The sequence below is a fragment of the Ursus arctos genome, chromosome Y, assembly GCF_023065955.2.
Source record: "Ursus arctos isolate Adak ecotype North America chromosome Y, UrsArc2.0, whole genome shotgun sequence".
Lineage (NCBI taxonomy): Eukaryota > Metazoa > Chordata > Mammalia > Carnivora > Ursidae > Ursus > Ursus arctos.
Genome location: NC_079874.1, coordinates 29,698,084 through 29,720,500, shown reverse-complemented (window position 1 = coordinate 29,720,500; position 22,417 = coordinate 29,698,084). Strand labels below are relative to the sequence as shown.

General features: G+C 48.1%; 1 protein-coding gene across 7 annotated transcripts in view; it reads right to left on the bottom strand.

The window, feature by feature from the left end:
• The window catches only part of LOC130544375 (dehydrogenase/reductase SDR family member on chromosome X), a 207,432-nt gene that overhangs the window by 90,867 nt on the left and 94,148 nt on the right, over positions 1-22,417 (bottom strand). For all 7 annotated transcript variants that reach the window (XR_008960608.1, XM_057315869.1, XM_057315859.1 and 4 more), the window contains exon 4: positions 8,335-8,436. Coding sequence is in view for 6 of the 7 variants with exons in the window: in XM_057315869.1 (XP_057171852.1) it covers positions 8,335-8,436 (102 nt within the window). In the remaining variant the exon portion in view is untranslated. The remainder of the gene's footprint in view (positions 1-8,334; positions 8,437-22,417) is intronic.

Below are 22,417 nucleotides of genomic sequence, written 5' to 3'. Positions count from 1 at the left end.
TGGATTATTATATTTAGCATGATGAAGCCAGATACGCAAAACTCTGTCCATGCCTAGAGGATTATAGATTCATAGTTGGGGGAGCTGGAAAGGGGCCTCCACATGGTTTCAACACTTGCTTCCTCGGGAGACAGAGTCTGCATCCCATCCCTCGGATCCCGGCTGCCTCATTAACTTTCTGTAATGAGTAGGATGTAGCAGCAGTGACAAGATCAACATACCACTTCCAAGGCTCGGTCAGGAAAGACCCACATGGTTGCTGGGGATGCTGTTGCTGGAGAGAACAAACTTCATTGAAGAGAAGGGCCATATGCACCCCAATGTTCATAGCAGCATTGTCCACAATAGCTAAATCGTGGAAGGAGCCGAGATGCCCTTCAACAGATGACTGGATTAAGAAGTTGTGGTCCATATATACAATGGAATATTACTCAGCTATCAAAAAGAACAAGTTCTCAACATTTGCAGCAACATGGACGGGACTGGAGGAGATAATGCTAAGCGAAATAAGTCAAGCAGAGAAAGACAATTATCATATGGTTTCTCTCATCTGTGGAACATAAGAACTAGGAAGATCGGTAGGGGAAGAAAGGGATAAAGAAAGGGGGGTAATCAGAAGGGGAAATGAAGCATGAGAGACTATGGACTCTGGGAAACAACCTGAGGGCTTCAGAGGGGAGGGGGGTGGGGGATTGGGATAGACCGGTGATGGGTAGTAAGGAGGGCACATATTGCATGGAGCACTGGGTGTTGTACGTAAGTAATGAGTCATCGAACTTTACATCGAAAACTAGGGATGTACTGTATGGTGACATAACATAATAAAAAATTATTAAAATAAGAAAAAAAAAGGAGACTGGCTGGTGCCCTTGAGACTGCCGTATTGGACAGAACTCATGGGGGTCATCTGGTCAACCATCGTAGCTGAGCCTGAGTGGTGGGCAGCACCAACTCCCCAGCACTGAGGCAAGCCATCTGGACATCCAGCCCCAGGTGAGCCATCAGGTAAACAGAAGCCTGAGCTGTAACTGTAATAGGACACCTGGAGCTGGACCCGCCCAAATTCCTGTGCCCCCAAACTGCAAGCAATAGAAATGCTTAGTATTGAGCCACTAGGATTGGGGGTGGTTTGGAACACAGCAATAGCCACTGCAATATCACTGCATGTCTAAATGACCAATTCCTAGAACACCACTGCATGCATAAATTATCAGTTCCTGGAATATCACTGCATGACTAAATTATTAATTCCTTGAATATCGGTGCACGCCCATTATCAATTCTTGGAATACTGGTGCATGCCTAAAAGATCAATTCCTAGAACATCATGGCATGCATGAATTATTAATTCCTGGAAGAGCAGTGGATGGCCATTACCAATTCCTGGGATATTACTGCATGCCTAAATCATCAATTCCTGGAATACGTCTGCACGCATGCATTACCAATTCCACATTAGCGAGCCCCACCTCGTGGGACAAATGACTGTCACTAAACTCAGCCTTCCAAGTATCCAAATTCATTGGAAAATAGCCCACATCATGGAATAGGGGATGTGGGGCTCCATCCACAGGGATTATTCTGAATTTTGCGGTGTTACTCTGCAGTGAGTTCCTAGGGCTTCGATTTGGTTAGTTGAGGACAATGTGTTAAAAGAAGTAACTCTTGTGGGTTATTCCCTTCGTCGTGATGGCCTCTCGTGAGCGCCTGGAAGTTGGTAGCAAAGAAAATGGCTAGGGGACTCTGGTGAGCCGAACCTTGCAAGAGGCAGGTGCATGGACCTTGGGTTTCACACCCCTGGGGCTGACCTGCTGGACTCATTAGTTATTTCTGGGGCACCAATGGTCCAGGAAGCGGGCATAGGAGCTGAAGGACAACCACAGCCTCATCTCCCGTACACGTACAATACCCAACTCATTCCGATTATCTAGGATAATGTACATGACGAGCAAACGTGGGGTAACTGTTGAGCTGGGGGGAAATGCCAGCATGGATCTTTGTTGGATGCAAGTTCTGGCGACAGATCATGGCACAAACTCACTGACCCAGCCTCCAGGAATTTGACAGTAAGGATGTTCTGGGCCAAGAGCGAGTTCAAGGTTACTCCAGAAATCATAAGCAGTGTTTGGAGCACATTCTTGGCATTAACCGTATCATTGGGGAACGCGAACTTTTAAGGAGCAATGAGAACATCACTGCCATGCATACAGTTGGTCACCTCTTGGAAATGTCCAATCCATTCTGGGCCTCATGGAAGCGAAGTAGGGGATCTCGGCACCCAAAGCCGTCCGAATCCTAATCCATGATTATGTCGCATACTGAGAATCTGCACGTTCCTCTCTATTCTAAAGCAAAATGTCTCAGACACCCCCCTGTGCACAGCATCATCGATCTCAGATGGCAATATTTATTGAACGTCTCATACGTGCTGAGGGAGAAATGTTACCTGCACCAACAGAGCTGCCTTTGTCTTTTTGAGATACTGCTGTCACACGAGTGCTTTGGAGGGCTGTCCTTTGATAGTGAGCGTTACTGAGATCTCAGTATCTCCCTTTGCTAGCTGAAAAGTGGGAAAAGGTACAATAAAAATATCCGCTCATCGATCCACGCATTTGATCGGGGAGTGGACTTGCATGCAGAACAAAGTGTTGTTCTTTATGGAGCAAAACAAAGAAACAGAAAAGGTATGTCCTAATCATGGGGGAGGAGAGAGAGTTGTGTGTCTTGCAGGGGACGGGAAAGGCAGAAAGAAGAGAGAGAAAGGGGCGCTTTCTGGCTGGTGGCATGTGGCCAGATGATGGCTTCATTCCACAACATGAGGAACATTTCAGAAATGCCACCATCACTCTGGGGAATGAATGCTACCCCCATTCAGAGCCACTGTCCCTGCCCAAGCTTTGGATTCCATTGATTGACGCATCAGTGGCACTCACAGAAAGCAAAACCAAAGACGTCTGGAAGCTGCCAACCGTGGTAGTCAGGAAAAGGGATATGAAAATGTGGGGACAGGGGAACAGAACATTCTGGAAGGGAGCAATGAGCGTTTTGATTCTGCCTATAAAACATGAACAGGAAAGGGGTTGTCCACGTGCCTTGGAGAAGGACGCTGGGAAAATTTGTAAGTCAATGAATGCCTGTGGTTCCAGGCAAGACTGGGGTCTTGCAATGAACCCATGGGTGCATGGGTACTGGGGTTGAGTGCTTAGCGGGTAGTGAACCTGCAGTGACATGTGGCCCAGTCAAAATGTTGAAATCAAAGGAACAAGTACATGTGTCCAAAGTAATTCCTCAATGTGAATACAATGGGAAACACATTGGTAGGACTGCTGTGTGGATGGGTCCCCATGGCATGACCAGGCTGCATATTCCCATTTCCATTCTGGAATAACTTTCTCCATGTTGTTGTAAAAGACATCGCCCACCCCACACCCCATGATGATAGTAAGGATCCAATTGTTTACTGAGTATGTTTCTTAAACGGGCAACAAATCTTGATGGCAAGTACCATCCACTTGCATCCGCCATATGCACCGAGGACACCTGAGACCAGGTGCTTTTCAACAAACAACTCTTGGAAGAGCTTCTCAGTGACGTGCTTCTGGGGTGTCTGGATAACTGGAAAACCACTGTATTTCTCAGCCCACTTCCTGGAAGCTCATGAAGGGCATTTATAAGAACAAAGGTGTTCCATGCACGCCCACGGCCTCCAGCCTACTCTTCTGGCAGTTCCGGGATCACGGTAAGTCACATCAAACGGCATTGCAAACGCCCACCACCAGAAGAACATCCAACTGCCTTCTGTTCTAGGGAAACCCATCACACAGCAGAAAATGGGGAGGGAGACACGTTGGAAAACAAACAGAAGGCACCGATGAGAAGTGGTCTATACACATTCGGATCCAATAATCCATTGACGCATGCACACGTGGTGGTGATTCACCACCTTCCGTGTTCCTGGAAGGGAGACCAGCTGACAGCAGAGCCTGTTTTGCATAGGAAACGCCAAGTGCATAAATAGGAAAATTGCTCAGGCATCTGCCTGCCCAGACACGGGTACCATGTTACTCCGCGCTCAACTGCTCCGCGGTCTTCTGTGGATGCAGACTCCGTTGGTGTGCACCTGGCCCAGGAGAGAACCGTTTACTTCTCAGGATTATTTTATTTCTCAAGGGCTACCACTGCCATATTTATTTTTAGTAATTCTTGACGTTGGGAAATTCATCCATTAGAGGTTTGGGAAGAAGTCCTACAAGGATAAAACATCAATTCCGCACAGTTATTTCAAAACTATCTGTGATCAGGTGGGGGGATGGGAGACTGGATAAGTAAAATTTTGATGTGAATAAACTATAAATACTGAGCTGGCTCTCCAGGAGATATACTATTGATTCTTTTTGTGTTGGATAAATCCTCAGCTTGGATCCCGAGCTTCCAGAAAGAGGCAGTCTGGTTCTATTTTCATCACACTGGCAAATGCAAACACCATTTCCTTTCAGAAGTACTTAACATTTACAACATCTTGATCGCTCTTATCTTTTTTTTAAAAAAAGGTTTTATTTATTTGACAGAGACAGAGCAAGAGAGCACAAGCAGGAGGAGCCGCCGAGGGAGAGGGAGAAGCAGGCTCCCCGCTGAGCAAGCAGCCTGATGTGGGACTCGATCCCAGGACCTTGGGATCCTGACCTGAGCCAAAGGCAGATGTTTAACTGACTGAGCCACCCAGGCGCCCTGCTCACTCTTAAGAATTAAAAATAGAGAGAGAGAGAGAGAGAGAGAGAGAAGAAAACACAAAATCTAGCTCCCCTTGATCCCTGGGAGTCCCCTTTGTGCAGTCCAACCGGGGCTGTTTTCCAGGAGGTGGCACAGGTGTGGCTGGCTCACAGAAGTGGGTCCCGTGAGCACACATCCTTTCAACCAGTCGCCTTGGTGGGAGGAGATAATATCACAGAGGAGGGTCTCAGGCAAATAGTTTTGGGAAATTCTGCAGACCCTCTTGACCACTAACCAGGCCATGGCCAGGGTCCTCCTCTGAGAAGTCCTGAGGTTGGAAAACCTGTTTGTATCTGCTGACTTCTCCAAATATCTCCCAAAGCATCTGGACTCAGAATTCCCATTGCACACAGCAAGGACGAATGTTCATGCATAAAGTAAGGTGAGAGACACGTGAGAAATGCCTTCTCTTCCTGTAAATCAAGGTAAGTCTGAGCACACTGGGCTGGAGAGGAATCCATTTGCAATCTTGACCGCACTGTCCTGGCCGCCCCACTGGCCCCAGGGCCCTTTGTCTCTGCGGCTTTCCTCCTCTCCTGGGTTCCGTGGGATGCCACTTCAGAAGCCTGGGGGCTTTCCAGACAGATCACGTTTGAGATGCAGTCTTTTCTTTCATTTACATGACGGTGTTGTCATATTTGAGGTGGCACTTTCTAGGGCGAGGCATGTCACAGATTAATTAGTGGTTGAGTGTCTGTCTCCTTTGCCAGAGTATGATTTCCATGAGGTCAAGGGTGCTTGTTTACCACTGTACTGTTCCCGCCTGTGAAACACTGAGCTCACGTAAGGTGGGTGTGTGGCCTGAATGATGACCACCGGCCCCCCCAAAAGTTGTCCACATCCTGAATCCTTGTGTGGGAGACAGAATAATGTCCCCGCAGACGTCCACATCCTGATCCCCACATAGTGGACAGAAAAATGTCCCCACCAATGTCCATGTCTTGATCCCCATGTGGGAGACAGAATAATGTCCCTGCAGATGTCCACATCCCAGTCCCCATGTGGGAGACAGGTTAATGTCCCCATAGATGTCCATATCCTGATCTCTAGAGCCTGTGAATATGTGTCCTCGCATGGACAAAGGGACTTTGCAGATGGGATTGGGTTAGGAACCCTGTGATGGGGATGGTCCTGGAAGACCCCAGTGGTCCAAGTTCACCACAAGTGTCCTCACAAAAGGGAGACAGGAGGCTCAGAGTCAGAGAAGGTGATGTGCAGATGGAAGCAAACATCGCAGAGAGACAGAGAGGGAGTTGCAGATGTCACCCCACTGGCTTCGAAGATGGTGGCGGGAAGTGGCCATGAGCCAAGGAATGCTGACAGCCTCTAGAAGCTGGAAAAGGCAAGTCAATTCAAGAGAAATCAAGGAAATTTCAAGGAAAATCAAGGGATTTTCCCTTACAGTGCCACCTGGGGCTCAGGGATTGCACACAGAGTGTATTGTGTCTCCATGTGTCTGGGACAGGGAGCAGCAATGGTAGGTCCCGAGCACAGAGGAAGGTGTGTATGGAGGAATGTCTGGGCTGAAGTGAAGTCAATGTGTGGACGGGATTCCCTAGAGGGAAAGCAGACACGGCGTACAGAGGGTCCAGCCTCCCTGAGTCCACATTTGCTTGGTTTACTATCTGCAGAGAAGAGACCAGGGGCCAAGGTACGACCACTGGGGTCACCTTGAAAGTGAAGAGTAGAGAGTGAATCACCGAGCATCCATTGATGATATAACAGAGTCCTGTAGTGTATGTGTCTATAAAATCTCACAAATTCGGGACAAGCACAACACAGTGCTTTCGTCCTGCTGTTGACAAATTGCTCCACGATGAGGTGCTCTGGTCACTAATTATTGAGGGTATTACGTAGAATGAGGAAATAAGATGTCTACTTGGACTGGATACCCCACAGTCCTGCCAGCTCATGTCTACATTAGTGATTTATGATATTCTAATTCTCAACATTTATAATACTGATAAATGCCCTGACACCCTCACCAGCACCAAGATGGAGGAATCCTCAAATAACTGATTCCTGCAAATAAATTGAAGGTGCGCCCATTTCGGGAAACCTTGAAAACTATCAAGAAAGGTCGGTGTAGAAAGGAAAATTAAAAACATTCCAAGCCTTCCCATGAGCACCACCAGCACTAATAACACACACACGGTGTTTGTTTCCAGGCTAAGGAGGTGGAAGTGGTGTTCATTATAACTTTGTTTCGCACCTGCACATCACAGATATATGTGCGTGTATCCGTACACATAAATACATCATTGGAGTTGGACCCTCTAAGTCGTATACGCTACGTGTTTCCTTCACTGAGAATTTCCAATCAAACAGGTGCACTGGGCAGAAGTCTGTCTATCTGCACCCCCTTCCTGCCCGCCAACCCCACTGGTACAACAGAAAATGTTAAAACATGTTAAGACAACGAGAAAGAAGACAAAGGGACAGCAATCGAATGCTGGAAGCCAGAGTCAGATGGACCAACGTGGTGTAGCCTTAGTATGTAGACTTACGCTCCCTCTTCCCCGCAGATTATGTTCCTATCGTCATTCTCATAATTTCTTACTATGGTAAGAAATTCCGTGGCAAAGGCCTTTGGAGAAGAGAGTCAATTAAGTCTCTTCAGCTCAGGAAATTCACCTCGATTATGCAAGCGGGCCCGGTGGAATCACAGGGGGGTCCCATGGTAATGTTCTCCCCGCCATCCAACAGGTGAATGATGTAACAAATGTTTTACATATTTTGGAAAGAAGGTGTCGTGTTTGACTGATAGCAGTTCTCTTCACCCTATTAATATTACCATTTATCTCCCCTACACAGGACCAGCTGGTCTCCAAGTCTGAAGGCGATGTGTGACATTCTCTGGGCACGAGTGGTTTTCTACCACACTTCCCATAGTTTCGGTGTTCCATATGGATTCAGTCTGGACCTGGGAATGGTGCTCCCTCCTCACTGTGGGGGGTCTGGATGAACCTCTACGACATCTCCCGAGTGTAGCAGGGGAAGAGAGGAATGCCTCAGGCACCAAGCTGAGACACCAGATGTATCCGTGATGCTCTTAAGAGCTGAGCACGGATGAAAGAAGGGGTTAGGGTCAAGGTTGGTTGGTGTTGAAGACGGACAGGTGGGCAGGTTGGAGGCAGGGGAAGGGGAGATGTGGACTCCATATCTGTATCTGAGGAGTGTTGGCCGCGGGGAAGAAGTCAAGAGGCAGTTGGGCATGGAGCCCACATACGGATGACCCCCCTGGGGATGTGCTGAGGATTTTATACGGTAACATCTGTGAAAATGCTCAACGTCTACACATTCATAACACAACTTACTTATTAGCTCACATGGGCCAGCGGAAATATCGACTGCGTACAACCTATTATCAGGCTGACCATCATTTCAAATTGATTATGCCAATGACAAAAGCTGAAGGTATCAATGAAGCAAAGCCACGGTGACCACAGCACATATACTCATGAATTTCCTTGAAAATCCTACTTTCCCAAAGGACTTCTCTCCCGGGATAGCTACTGTGCATGTCTGTATCAGAGTTAACGTCTGGATTTCCCCAGGACTCACCATTATTGACCAGGACATGGAGAGGGATTTTCTTCTTCTTGAACTTCTGGACGAATTGCTGGATGGACTTCAGAGACGCCAGATCGCAATACAAAAACTCCACTGCAAAAGGACAGAAACACCAGATTATCTTCCGACCTACCATGGAAGTTACGATGGTTCCTAAATAAGTTAAGTTCCATCCCACCTGGGGAGTGACACTGGATTTTAAAGATGAAGGTACAAAGCAGGGAGAAGACCCTCCATGAGTCATGCCCTTGATGATCCCCTCTCCTTGAGTGTGGATGGGACCTGTGACTTGCTTCTCGTCAACAGAAGAAGGCAAAAAACGGAATGTCAGTTCTGTGAGTAGGCTCCTTTATACGGCAAAGATGATGGGATGTCACTCCCATGACCGCATTTCCTTAGGTAAGTCTCCTCTTGCTAGCAGGCTGGCAGAAGAGAGAGATTCTCCTGTTGGCTTTAAAGAAGTAAGCTGCCATATTGTGAGAGGCCATGGGGCAAGATCCTTCCAGCAGCTTTGGGGAGCTGAGAACAGGCCCTGGCCAACAGGCTGGAGGAATGTCAGAGCCTCAGACCAATAACCTCAAGGAACTGCATTCTTCGAACAAATAACAGAGTTTGGAAAGGCATTCTGAGCTCCAGAGGGGAATTGGAGCACACAGCCCTTCCGAGCTGACATCAGTTTGCTGGGTCATCCTGCGGCATGATGGTCTTTGTATGGTGACATCACTTTGGGTCTCTGGGACCAGCTCTTGGGAATGTGCTCATGTGGACGTGGGGGCCGTAAGACCCCAGAACAGAGGGGAACACAGCTCCCATGCCCAACAACCAATGCCCTCTATGGCACACATCCCAGGGGCGGGACGTGTCTTCGTGGCTTTGTTGTTTCGTGCTTGTTGTAAAACATTTTAAATATCACAACACGGGGCGAGGGGCACCTGAGTGGTTCCGTTGTGGGGCTCCACACTCAGCAGGGAGTGTGCTTGAGATTCTCTCCATCCTTTTCCCTCCGTCACTCCCCTCTCTTGCTCTCTCTTTCTCCCCCCACTAAAACCAATAAAGAAGTCTAAAAAATTATCACAATGCAGGAGAGCCAGCCACAAACCCTCGGTTGGGAGGGTATGTATTTTGGAACATATATATTTGCTTTCACTTGGAAGGGACATTTTAAGATAGTCTACAGTCCCCAGCTCCTTCAGTGTGAAGAACAAAGCCTACACGTGCCAAGTCGCATGGCCAGTGAGGACGAGGAAGTACCCCTTTTCAGTATTTTCCATAAAGAAATACGGTGGGAGTGGGGGTGCGCATGTTTCTGGATCAAAGCCCCCTCCAAGTGCAATCTACAGATGGGGGCCATCCTGTGAAGTGTTGGTTACCAGTCTGCCATAAGACAGAGCCTGACATTGAGAAGAGTGTTTAGAAAGTTAAAAAAAAAAAAATCAACAGTCATTTTATGTTTGCTGAATTCAGTGATGTTTAAAAGGCAAAACTGGAGGCCTCCATGTTGCATGTTTTTAAATTTAATTTTTCTAGTAACTCAGGTCTGCCCCATCTACATCGGTATGAATCGGTGACAGATTTGGGAAAGGGGAGTCTTGCCACAGATGGTTTGGGAAGTGCTCTTCTAGAATACGGTGCCATCTGGATAGGCATTCCTGAGACACCATTCGAGTTCTTCCCCAACATATTCACGAGGATATAATTTTTTTTTAAAAGGCTACACTACTTTCAATAACTGGAACCGATGATAACAGGGTTGGTAGACACACATGCCCAGCTTCCAGAACCAGAGCAATGTTACTACATCTTTGTAAAGTCAGAAGATGCTTTTTCTTTGCTCCCTGGAGGAAAGGGCTCCTAACCAGCCAGAAACATGAGAGCCACCTTTCCACTTTGAGATCATTGCGTTGTGAGGCAGCCGAAGGGCTTGGCCCCATTTCTGCACGCTATGGCGATAAACACCTGCTTTCCTACCTTAATTCAGGAACCGCTCCCCCTCACCCTTATGGCTGCAGAGTTATCACCAGCACAAAGGGGAAGGATCGCATGGCAGAGGGGGCTAATGTTGCATAGGGAATCTGAGCCCGTAAACCAGGCCCCATCGTTGGGGAGGGCAGAGCAGTCACTGCAGACTAGAACTCATCCCACAGTCCATCCCTGACAACGGGAACATACGAGGCAAGTTGCCACTTGAACAGAAGCACCAGGACTGAGCTCACACAAGACACAGGAAATCTCATTTGCTAGGGGCTCAGTTGGCATATCCACCTAAAATCTGCATTTCCTCCACCGCCCAAGCCCCACAGTGTGATTGGAAAACGGGGCGAGGGTCATTGATCCAGCAGGGCACCTGGGAGTCGGAGATGGGAGGAGACACAGGTGGTATTTTCCATTCTACCTGGAACGCCATCAATGATACCTTCCATTTCTATTTGGATATTTACAGAAATTTTTGAGAGACTTGAATGTACCCCTCAGGGGCAAGAAGTACCATATGTGCCAAATAGATGAGTGGAAAATACGAGGTTTACCAGTCATCCACACAGACAAAATGGAAGACCCAGGAAGGAGATGTGAACCCTGAGCCACTGGTCCTCATTCAAAACCAATATGGCGGCCTCCCACTGTGGGGCGGGGAGGGGGAGGTAAATTCTTCTATATGTTGATTATAGTCTTGAAAAGTGAGGATTAGGAATAAAAAAGGCCAAAAGTTACCAAACAAACATGCAAACCCAATGGGGGAAGGACCTCATTCCTACAAAGTAGGGATACCTCAAGACTAAAACTTAATGGGACACAGAGAATTATTAGCTATGATCTCAATGCTCAATCGATATGATGCACCATGGTAGAGCTGTGCCATTTCCCACCACATTCTCTTCAGAGTAGCATAACATTGCGCTGTATTTCTCAAGAATTCCTACATATGCAGGGAGAGACAGCGAGAATCCCAGTTCTTACAGGAGACTTAGCGAGGGTCTATCTTTGAGCATTTGACAGCTTGGAGAGACAAGAAAAGAAAGAAGGACCCGAGAAAGCTGTGATTAAGACACTTGACAAGGCTGAAGAATGCAAATTTACAAATAGGAACGAGTCTTTTGTAATGAGGAAGATTTTGTAATTATGGGTTCCTAATTCTCTCCATATTAATATGTGAAATTGATAACAAAAAGATGAAACTTTCAGGGAAATGAATACTTTTCTGTGAAAATACTGATTATTAAAAATCTGCAAAGAGGCGGCATCAAAAAGGGACGGGGGAGACAAAATCTGGAAAGCACTTGACCCCGCTGGTAACATCTATACGCACAGATGGAAAAGTCGCGAACACACACGTAAATTAAAAAACTCTTAGGGATTGAACAAAAGCGAATGTGTCTAACAGGAGGGAAAAGAGCACAAGATCATTTCCGGAGAGAGGTCATCTGTTTAAAGATGCCTGCCGGCAGAAAAAGCTAGGATTGACTTCACTCAGCTGCCCGTTAACTGCTACCCCTCGCGATGGAATGGGGGTGAATTCAGGAAGAGCATGCTTCCCGAAAGGTGGACAGGCATTGTTTGTGGGAAGGGGCTTCCCCAGTGGGAAATGACAGCTCTCAACCTTGTCCCAACAGCAAAGACACCTGTCCCCGGTGTCCAGGGTCAGCTGGTGCTAGGAAACCATGTCCTGCTCTGTCTGGAACAGGAGGCGAGGCACACGTGTGCTGTGAGCGGGGGCAGCCAGAGCCGCCCCGGGACCCAACAGCACATTCCAGGAGCTGCCAGGCGCTGCACCGACTTCGGGCAAACCCCAGGGCACGGGGGCAGCTATTGGAGGCTATGCCCCCCTCCCTTCCAGAGGGAAGGAATGGGGACCCGCAAAGTGCCGGGGTCCAGAAGGAGGGCAGTTTCCTTAGCACTCCCTGCCCCTCACACGTTGCTCTGTTCCTCTTAAGAATAAATTTAGAAGCAGACGTGGCGGCTGGCTGTCTATGCACACACTGCGCTAGTCTGTACAGACGTGAAATCCTGCTCTCTAGGTCTGCAGCACAGAGGAGCCTGCCTCCAGAAGTGTCCATCACGGGGGTGGGGGGCAGTATTCTGTGTGCATGTGCAGAGATGGAGAGACCAAGGCAGAGACAGCGAGATAGGGAGAGGAGACAGCTCAGACAGACAGAGACAGAGAGACACAGAGACAGAGAAATAGCACAGATAGACAGTCAGAGAGACACAGACACAGACTCAGGGAGACAGAGACAGACACAGAGACAGAGGGAGATGGGGACAAAGGGAAACAGAGACAGAGGGACAGACACAGAACACAGAGAGATGGTCAGAGAGACACACAGACACAGAGACACAGGGAGACAGAGATAGACATAGAGACAGAGGGAGATGGGGACAAAGGGAAACAGAGACAGAGGGACAGACACAGAACACAGAGAGATGGAGAAACAGACAGAGAGACAGGGAAACAGAGAAACAGAGAGAGACACAGACATAGAGGGATACAGAGAGACAGAGACAGAGAGAGATAGTCAGAGAGAAAGATAGACACAGAGATAAAGACAGAAACAGAGAGCGAGAGAGACACAGATAGGGACAGAGACAGAGGGAGACAGGGAGACAGCAACACAGAGACCATCAGAAAGAGACAGAGACACAGAGAGACACAGAAAGATAGACACAGAGGCAGACACAGAGACAGAGAGATAGTCAGAGACAGACAGACACAGAGAGAGACAGAGACAAAGAGACAGAGGCAGGCAGACAGCCAGACAGGCAGAGCTCCCTGGCAGGGAGGGAACACAGTGAATGAAGGAAGGAGCGTTTTCTTCCTCCCGCTGCTGGCTCTGAGGCCCCGCTGCCAATGCTGAACGTTGGAGCTGTATTTCCAGGCGGGGTGTGCAGGGAGGGAAGGTCCCCCGGAGAAGTAGGCTGTGCTGACACCGTCCGGGCAGAGAACGGCATCAGGCCTCGGGCAGAGAACGGCATCAGGCCTCGGGCATCCGTCTGGAACGAGGGTCGGGGACTTGTCCAGATGCCCATCCTGGAGCCCAGGACCCTGTGAGGGGTCCCACAAGGCCTCTCCCAGACGGCAGCTCAGACAGTACGCAGCTCCACGTGGCACACCACCCCCCCTCTTTCCAACACGCAGGGTGCATGGTACTGTTCAGAGCGTTCTATCGGGTCAGTCCTACTACAAAGACCCAAGTACCTTGACCCAGCCTTACGGCCAGCATCTGAGACCTGGGGCCCTGCACGCGACAGCTGCCCGTCCTCGCAGGGACACGGTGGGCACAGCCAGGCAGGGGCAGCTCGTCCTCAGTCACCTGCCCAGCCTTTTGTATTGAAGACTCCCATTCCTTAACCAAAGACGTCTTAGAGACTGGATGTTGTCTTAGAAGGAGCTTGAAAGAGCAACCCGTCACCCCTCTGTGCGCCATGAGTGTCGGCTCGTCCTTGTCAAGGGAAACACCTCCTCAGACAGTCCATACTACAGACAGATATTGTCCATGCCCACGCATATGTACCCACGCCACCTCCAGGGAAACCCATTTCTCTTGGTGTTATCAACTGGTTTTCTCTCTCCAGAGATACCTGGCCCACCCACCCGGCATTGTAAGACCCTGCAGATTCGAGCCCAAGCAGCTCAAGCATAAAACGGCAACAGCCACCACCCAAAAAAGCCAACAACAACATGACTCATGAGGTTTGGTACGCGTTCTCGTCAACATGTGTGGAATTTTCAGATTACAGAGCCTGAAGACGGTTGTGATGCCCACATTGATTAGGAAAGTGGAAACTGACAGAACACACTTGACGTGCCCCAAGACAAAACAGCAGGTGCCCCCGAAAGTGCTTTCAACATAAAGAGGAAAAAGCAGAATGGAACCAATGTATAGACCAGCCGATTAGGAAGCACTCAGCGTGTTGCATGGAAACAGGGGTTTCTAAAGAGCTTGGAAACAATTCCTTCTCCAAGGAGGGGAACCGTCCTCCTGCGGATCTAATTTGCTTTATGCACCCAGAGGGCTGCACCAGCCCTGATGCTCATGGGTTGCTCATTAATGCAGGTGCGATGTGGATGCTGCATATGGCTTAGGTATCAGAACATCACAAGGACGTTAGCAAGGGCTTCGTGCCTGCTGGTCAGCATGGTGTGCCTCTTAAAACTTAACTCCTAAGGAGGGGTTTCCTGCTCGGATCCCATGCCAATGTCTCCATACCCAACCATGGGGGAAATGCAAATCGAAAACCCAAGGGGAGGTGACCCTGCACCTGTTAGCATGCTAATGACCAAAAAGACAAGAGGTAACAGGTGTTGGTGAGCATGTGGAGAAAGGGAAACCCTCATGCACTGTGGGTGGGAATGCAAACTGGTGCAGCCGCCGTGGAAAACGGCATGGAGTTTCCTCACAAAGTTAAAAATACAATTGCCATGTGATCCAGCAATTCCACGTCTGGGGACACATCCAGTGGAAATGAAAGCAGGGGAGGAAAGAGATAGGCTCACTGCAGCATTCTTTACAGCAGCCAAGAATGCATGCAACCCAAGCTCCCATCGATGGATGGATGGATGGACAAAGAAGAGGTGGTCCATCCACGTAAGGGAATATGACTCAGCCTTGAAACAGAAGGCGATCCTGCCATTTGTCACAAGTGGGTTCACTGCATACACAAAGTGGAAGCTACGTGAGATGATGGATGTGTTCATTGACTCGATACGGTGATCATTTCGAAATGTATACATACAAGAAATTATCATGCCACTTCCTTAAAAAAAATCACCTTGGACGCTCTAAAATACACAGGTACCTCCATAAATACCTCAGTCATGAAAAAAAAAATTCAAATGCTTCAAGGGAATTGCTTGGTGGCCAGGAATGGGGGAAAATGGGACCCCAAGAAACGCCCTCCTGTGCCCATGGAACCAGCATGCTAAGTGGTGGTATTATGGGTCAGCCAGAGGTGCTAACAAAGCAGGTAGAAAGGACAAGCATCAGCCACATGGGAAGCACAGTGAAATAGTTGTACGTAACCAGGTTTTTAGGACATCAAGAGAATTGCTATCTACGGCATCTGACCTCCTCGGAGGCTCTCAGGCTCGCCCTTCTTGCTCGCTGGTGAGAAGGGAGTGTGGTTACTTGAGTGTAGACAGCAGACGAACAGCTTGAACCCAGGGAGTATAGATGCATCTGCACATATAGGTCTGTCCTCCCTCTGGGCGGGACTGGGGGCTTGAGGGGCCAGCTGTAGCAGATGGCTACACTGCGTGACAACATATCCCATGTGTACTGGCTTGAAATGACACCCACTTATTATGTCCCAGTTCTTTAAATGGGAAGTCTGGGTCAGGGAGTGCCAGGTCCTTGGCTCAGGGTCTCAGGAGACTGAAAAAGTGTCAGATGGGGCTGGGGTCTCAGCTGTAGTTCGAGATCCTGTTCCAGCCTCATTCAGGTTGTAGGTGAAATTCAGTTCCCTGAATTTGTAGGACTGGGGTCCAGTTTCCTTCCTTCTCCCTCCCTCCCTCCTCTCTCCTTTCCTCCTTCCCTCCCTCCTTTCCCTCCCTCCATCCTTCCTCCTTCTTCATTCCTTCTGTCCTTCCTTCCTCCCTTCGCCATTTTACCCCTCTTCCTTCCCCATTCTTCCTTCCTTCCCCTTCCCTCCTTCTTCCCTCCATCCCTCCTTCCTTCCCTTCTTCCTTCTCTCCTTCCTTCCCTCCATTCTTCCTTCCTTCCCCCTTCCTTCCTTCTTTCCTTCCTTCCCTGCTTCTTGCCCTCCTCCCTTCCTCCTTCCCTCCTTCTCTCTCTCCCTCCTTCCTGCCTTCCCTCCTTCCCTTCCTCCTTCCTCCCTCCCTTCCCCTGTTCCTTCCCTTCTTCCTCCCTTCCTCCTTCTCCCTTCCTTCCCTCCATCCCTCCCTCCTTCCTTCCTTCTTCTCTTAAACAAGCTCCCCTGAAGACATCCAGACTCTGATAATCTCTAGATGAATTGATTACACAATTAATCAACTTTTCAGACATAGAGGGCATAACGAAACATTCCAAAAATGTCGGATTTTGAAAATTCTTCGGGCACTATGGGGAACTCCAGAATTTACCACTTCTGTAAACATCACCGTTGGCTTATCATGCTTACACTTTGGGAAAATTTTTTGGACTGATTTCATAAAAACAGAAGGCAAGAATCAATTTCAGTAACAGGTCTTGGGTTTTTGTTTGTTTTATGTTACCTAAGCACTAGAAATCATTTTGTTTGGTTTCGTTTCGTTGCTTGTTTTGGCCTCTCCTCTTTCCGCCGACTTGCAGACAAACAAGGCAATGATGGTGCCTGGTGCTCTGTGTTTACTTTATGAATATTTCATGAGGGAGGTGGCGTAGCGTGAGTATTGCCTCCCAAATCATTGTCCCTGAAACCGTTATGCATCCCATCAAGGGGAAGATGAAAGCATCCCGGTATTATTTGTCTCTCTTGGAAATTACGGCACTTCTCATCCTGAACCAAACGCCTTGCCCCGCGTCCTTCAGCAGCACACCCGGGGGCCTGATGATCAGATCAGGGAATGCGGTCCCAGCATCTGCATGGTAATGACTCTCATTTTGTTGGGGTGCCACCTCGATTTTCCGCATCATTTCCCTCCCACGCTCGTAAAGCACACATAAAAATTTGGCAGAGCCTGTTCAACAACGTGGTTAAACCCTCCCGGAGAACACACGCCATCAAGACCCAGAATGCCCTTTGTTTTTCCTCCAAAGAACTGCAGCATTGCCCAACGGTGGATGTCTTTTGCGCAGGGGACTGTCTTTCATTTGTTTTGTTTTTCTCCCAAGGAACTGTTTCCTTCTGCATCACACGGCTGAGAAGAGCCCAAGGATGACGGTGAAGTCTGGCCAGGGTGCTGGGACTGACGCGGGCTTTGCGGCAAGCTAGTGAGAAAGGCGTTAGTCGCCAAGTGAGAGAGCACAGAAACCCGGGCTCAAATGGGTGCTGTGGCACAACACTTTGGGGTGCATGTATGTCTTCAACGCACCCTGAAAAAATGTCAGTCGTGCTTTATTATGCTCTCAGATTAATGCAGCCATAAGACCACAGGTCGAAAAGAGTATCGGATGATCTGAACCCTTTCTAACTGTAGTGTCACAGACATCAGCCAAACCAAAGGCTTTCGGTACATATTATTACATATTAAATATGGAAATTTTTTTTCTGTTAAATTTTATTTACTTATTTGAGACAGAGAGCATGTTGAGTGGGGAAAGGAGTAGAAGGGGAGGGAGAGGGACAAGCGGATTCCGCAATGAGTGTGCAGCTGGTTGAAGGGCTCGATCCCATGACCCATGGGATCATGACCTGAGCCCAAACCAAGAGTCAGATGCTTAACTATCTCAACCACCCTGGTGCCCCAAATACAGAACTTGTATATGCTATATTTATATATATTTGTAGATTATATTTATTGTGGTATATGTTACATTATATGTGATATAAATATATAAAATAAATATTATATAAATATAATAAATATATAACACAATATATATTATATGTACCATTTGATACATACTATGTATTATATTGTATATTATTTTTTTTAAAGATTTTATTTATTTATTTAACAGAGATAGAGACAGCCAGCGAGAGAGGGAACACAGCAGGGGGAGTGGGAGAGGAAGAAGCAGGCTCCCAGTGGAGGAGCCTGATGTGGGGCTCGATCCCCTAACGCCGGGATCACGCCCTGAGCTGAAGGCAGACGCTTAACTGCTGTGCCACCCAGGCTCCCCTATATTGTATGTTATTATGTTTATATATAATCCAAATAGATAAAGTTTCAGAGGGGAGGGGGGTGGGGGACTGGAACAGGCCACTGATGGGTATTAAGGAGGGCACGTATTGCATTGTGCACTGGGTGTTATATGCAAACAATGAATCATGGAACATTACATCAAAAACTAATGATGTACTGTATGGTGACTAACATAACATAATAAAAAATAAAGTAGATAATATATAAAGGTATATATCATTTACGTACTTTTAGAAATCTTTCAAATAGCAAAAAAAAAAAAGAAAAAAATTATCAGCACATTCAAATAACCGCATGTTAAACCCTTAGCTTGAGACGTCAGAAGTACTGAAGTCTGGCAAAACGATCTCACATCTAGCCATCAGCCTGGAAACGACACTGTCTACAAAATTCATAAATTCAAAAGCACATCTGCACACCACCGGGTTTGTAGGAGGTCAACTGGCGCCTTTGGCTGGAAGCGATGCTTGGGGGCAGCATGCAAACTCCCGGAAGGAACATCGGAAAACACAGACACAGTATTCTCAGTGAGGTGAACTGTGTCAATGGGCATGTCTGTTGTGTCAGGGGGGAAATGCCCTACTGGTCTCTCCCCTTTCTGCATTTCCTGCCTGGGAGCCACTGACTGTCCTTTCCTTGGGGTTATCTTTGGAGGCACTCGCAAAGCAAACAATTTAGACATATGGATACAGCATCTTAAACAGAAACACACACACAGACAGGGGGATTGTATTTGTCTTCTTCCTCTGTGTCAGATCCGAACAGACAACATGCACCACAGTTAAAAAAAAATATTCTCTGTTAAGAAAAAAAACAAAAGAAAGAAAGGAAGGAAGGAAGGAAGGAAGGAAGGAAGGAAGGAAGGAAGGGAGAGAGAGAGAGAGAGAGAGAAAGAAAGAAAAAGAAAGAAAGAAAGAAAGAAAGAAAGAAAGAAAGAAAGAAAGAAAGAAAGAAAGTCCTCGTTATCTATTTAGAAAACGAATGTCAACTCAGTTCTTATTTTGTAAGGATCTGCCAGCATTTTCAAGGTGCAGACCTAAAATGTTCGCGTTTGTCATAATATTTGACTCCATCCAATCAGTTTTAGGTTTTTGGTTTGTTTGGGTTTTTGTTGAGATTTTTTTTTTCTTTCTGCCTGCAGCCTATCTGAATTGCTTTTTTCTTGCCAATTTCAAGATACCCAAATGGTAATGATTTTAGCAGTAATGTTCTTCAGGGAACGATGTTTGGATTTCCTGTCATATGAGTTCACGAGGTTGGTGGTAATAGCACTGTGAACAGAGAGGCTTACACAACACACATTTATTCTCTCCTGGTCCTGGAGGCTGGGAGTCTGAGATCCAGGCGGGGCTGAGGCTGGGAGTCTGAGATCCAGGCGGGCTGAGGCTGGGAGTCTGAAATCCAGGCAGGGCTGAGCTCCTAAGTCCTCTCTCCTGGGCATGTAGACTCCGTGTTCTCCCCATGTCCTCACGTGGTCATCCCTCTGTGTGTCTATGTCCTCATCTTCTCTTCTTATAAAGACCCATGTTATGGACCAGGACCCACCCTACTGACTTCATTTTACTTTAATCCCCTCTTTTAAGTCCTTATACCCAAATACAGTTCCATTCTGAGGTCTGGGGGCTGAGGACTCCTACATATGAATTCTGGGGACACGATTCAACCCAGAACGCCTGTGGATGGTGAGATCCAGGTTAGCTGTGCTGAAGGGGTCCCCTATGTGGGCTCCTCCAACCAGATGGTCTGGCTTGGTCATCCGTGGCACCAGGGCCCCACAGTGTGAGGATGTCTGCACAGGGTGAGCAGGGAAGCCAGCCACATTAGAACAAAGTGGTGTCTCCTAGACCACACATGGCTTTGCTGGTACCTTGACGGAAGTGCTAAGAAAACACCATCGCCTTCCCTCATCCACACAAAGTATCTGTCAAATTCCAGACTGGCTATTTCACTCCCCACAGACCACTCGGGTATTGGTGAAACAGTTCCCCATGAGGACAGGAGGGGACAGGAATTCTCTGGGCATTTTCCAAAATGGTTCCTATCCCCTCCCACCGCAGGATGGAGTATTTCTCCAATATTCATCATTGGAACGAGGCGGCACTCCTGCAGGGGGATCTCCCTAAAAGTGCAGCCCCCTCCATCTGGACCAGACTGAGTCCCAGAGATTCCAAATTCTCAGGCTTGTCCACACTCAGACTCCAGAAGGTCATCAATCACCCTGCAAGCATCCCTACCTGTGCCTGACTCCCTGGGAGCTTCTGCTCCCACTAACCCTCGATTCTTAGCATGCACCTATGTGCACCTGTGTGTGTGTGTGTCTCCAGTTCCAAGGACAGCACTTGGCCCTGTGACTGCTGTTCTCTGAGGATCTAGGAAGACTTGATAGTTTTCAGTCTCTCGGTTTTTTCATATGAGGACAGACCAAACTCTGCATGGCAGATCAGACACTGGAAGACCCCCTATTTCTGAGATTCACAAGTAATACCTGGAGGGATATGGTCTTGTCTCTCATTTATAAAGATGCTTCTTCCTGGCCTAAGAGTTTCCTCGTCTCCGTGGCTGGGGAGACTTCAATGTTAATGGGAGAGGAAGGCCACCAGCAAGACTGTCCCCTGACCTGGTTCAAGAGCTTCCCACGGAGGTTCTCAAATGCACATATGCACATTCACACACACGTTCCCTGAAAGATGTGGTCCATCTCCAGGGGGACAGAACAACCCCATCACTGAGTGGCTTCAGAGCTCGACTGCCTGAGTCCCATTCTACCTCCAAGGCACTTGTTGGTTGGGCAACTTTGGGTAGGTCCCTCCATCTCTTCAAGCTGTGGGATGGTATCAGTCTGGTGGGGCTGCCATAACAAACACCAGAGCCCACGGCACTTAAAGATGAGAAGGCTGGAGGCTGGAGGTCTGGGATGAGGCTGCCCGTGTAGTTGGTGTCTGGCAAGAGCAGTTTTCGTGGCTTGTCAATGGCCGCCATCTTGTTCTGTCCTCATATGGCAGATGGGAGAGAGAGAATAAGCTCTCTGGAGTCTTGTCTTATAAGGACACTAATCCCATCATGGGGGTCCCACTCTCATGACCTCATGTAATGCTAATTACCTCCCAAAGGCCCATCCCCTAACATATTTGGAGTTAGGTTTCTACGTGTGAATTCTGGAGGGACAAACATTCACTCTAACAGCAGGTCATCATCTGCAGACTGGGATAATGCCTTCCTTTTTGGGGGGCTCATCTGAGCTGTAAATGCCACCATGTGTCAACCGAGAACACACCCGTAAGCATTAGCCTCCAGCTAAACCTGCTTGTCATCACCCATAAAGCTGTCTGGCAAACCCAGCACGGGAGTGCTGGAATCACGCCAAACACTTACTGTTGTTAAGTGCTTCCACCACTGAGACACAAGGATATACTTTGGCCTTCCCAGTTTACAGCCACGCGGCAAATACAAGACCATGTGCGTGTCAGGTCTTATGTCTGCTCTGGCATATTCAGCCGACACAGCACGGAAGCTATCAAGGATGTTTCAAAATCTCTGTCTTGTCAAGGCACAGGGCTAAGTAACCCTGTGGGTGCCAAGCCCTCCAAAGCGCTGACCATCAGCTTCTTGCCTTTCTGGGTCACGGCTCTCTCCAGCAGGGAGGCCATATGCCAGGTTGTTGTGGCTTGCTTCTTGCATGCATCCTATTTATCTTTAGAACCTGCTTCTGCACCTGTTTCTAATTTAAAGCTAATGATGATCCATGACGGGTCCTCACGGTGACAGAAAATGACTCTGTAAGTAGATGCTTCACATGCGGCCAGAGGCTAGACATTCAGATGTACTCTAGAGAAAAACAGAAGTCAGAATACACATGGCCCCACGTCGCCCAGAGTCAGGGCTGCAAGAAAACATGCTTGAATGGGCTTAAAATCTCATCAGAGTGGATTTTCAGGCTCAAAATCATTAGGCAGTGTCACGAGGGACCCCAACGGCTATGTCCCCAGAAGCTTATTCTCCTTCTGTGACCTCCAGGTGGTGACTGCAGATCAGGAGTCATCTGAGACATGAAATCTGCACAGAGGAGGTTGAGTTCCACTTAGGGATGCCACGTGCTACACAGTCTTCCCTTCCCATCCCTCACTTTCTAATAAGGAAAGAGACTAAGGATGCATGGTGTTCTTCCAACAGAGCACCTACACTTTGCCTGCAGGTATGCATGGTGCCCCACGTTGATGCCAGGTGAATGTGTGGGGCTCACACTTCATTTGAGGGATCCAGAGGTCATTTCATGGAAGACGTGCCTACAGATCACAA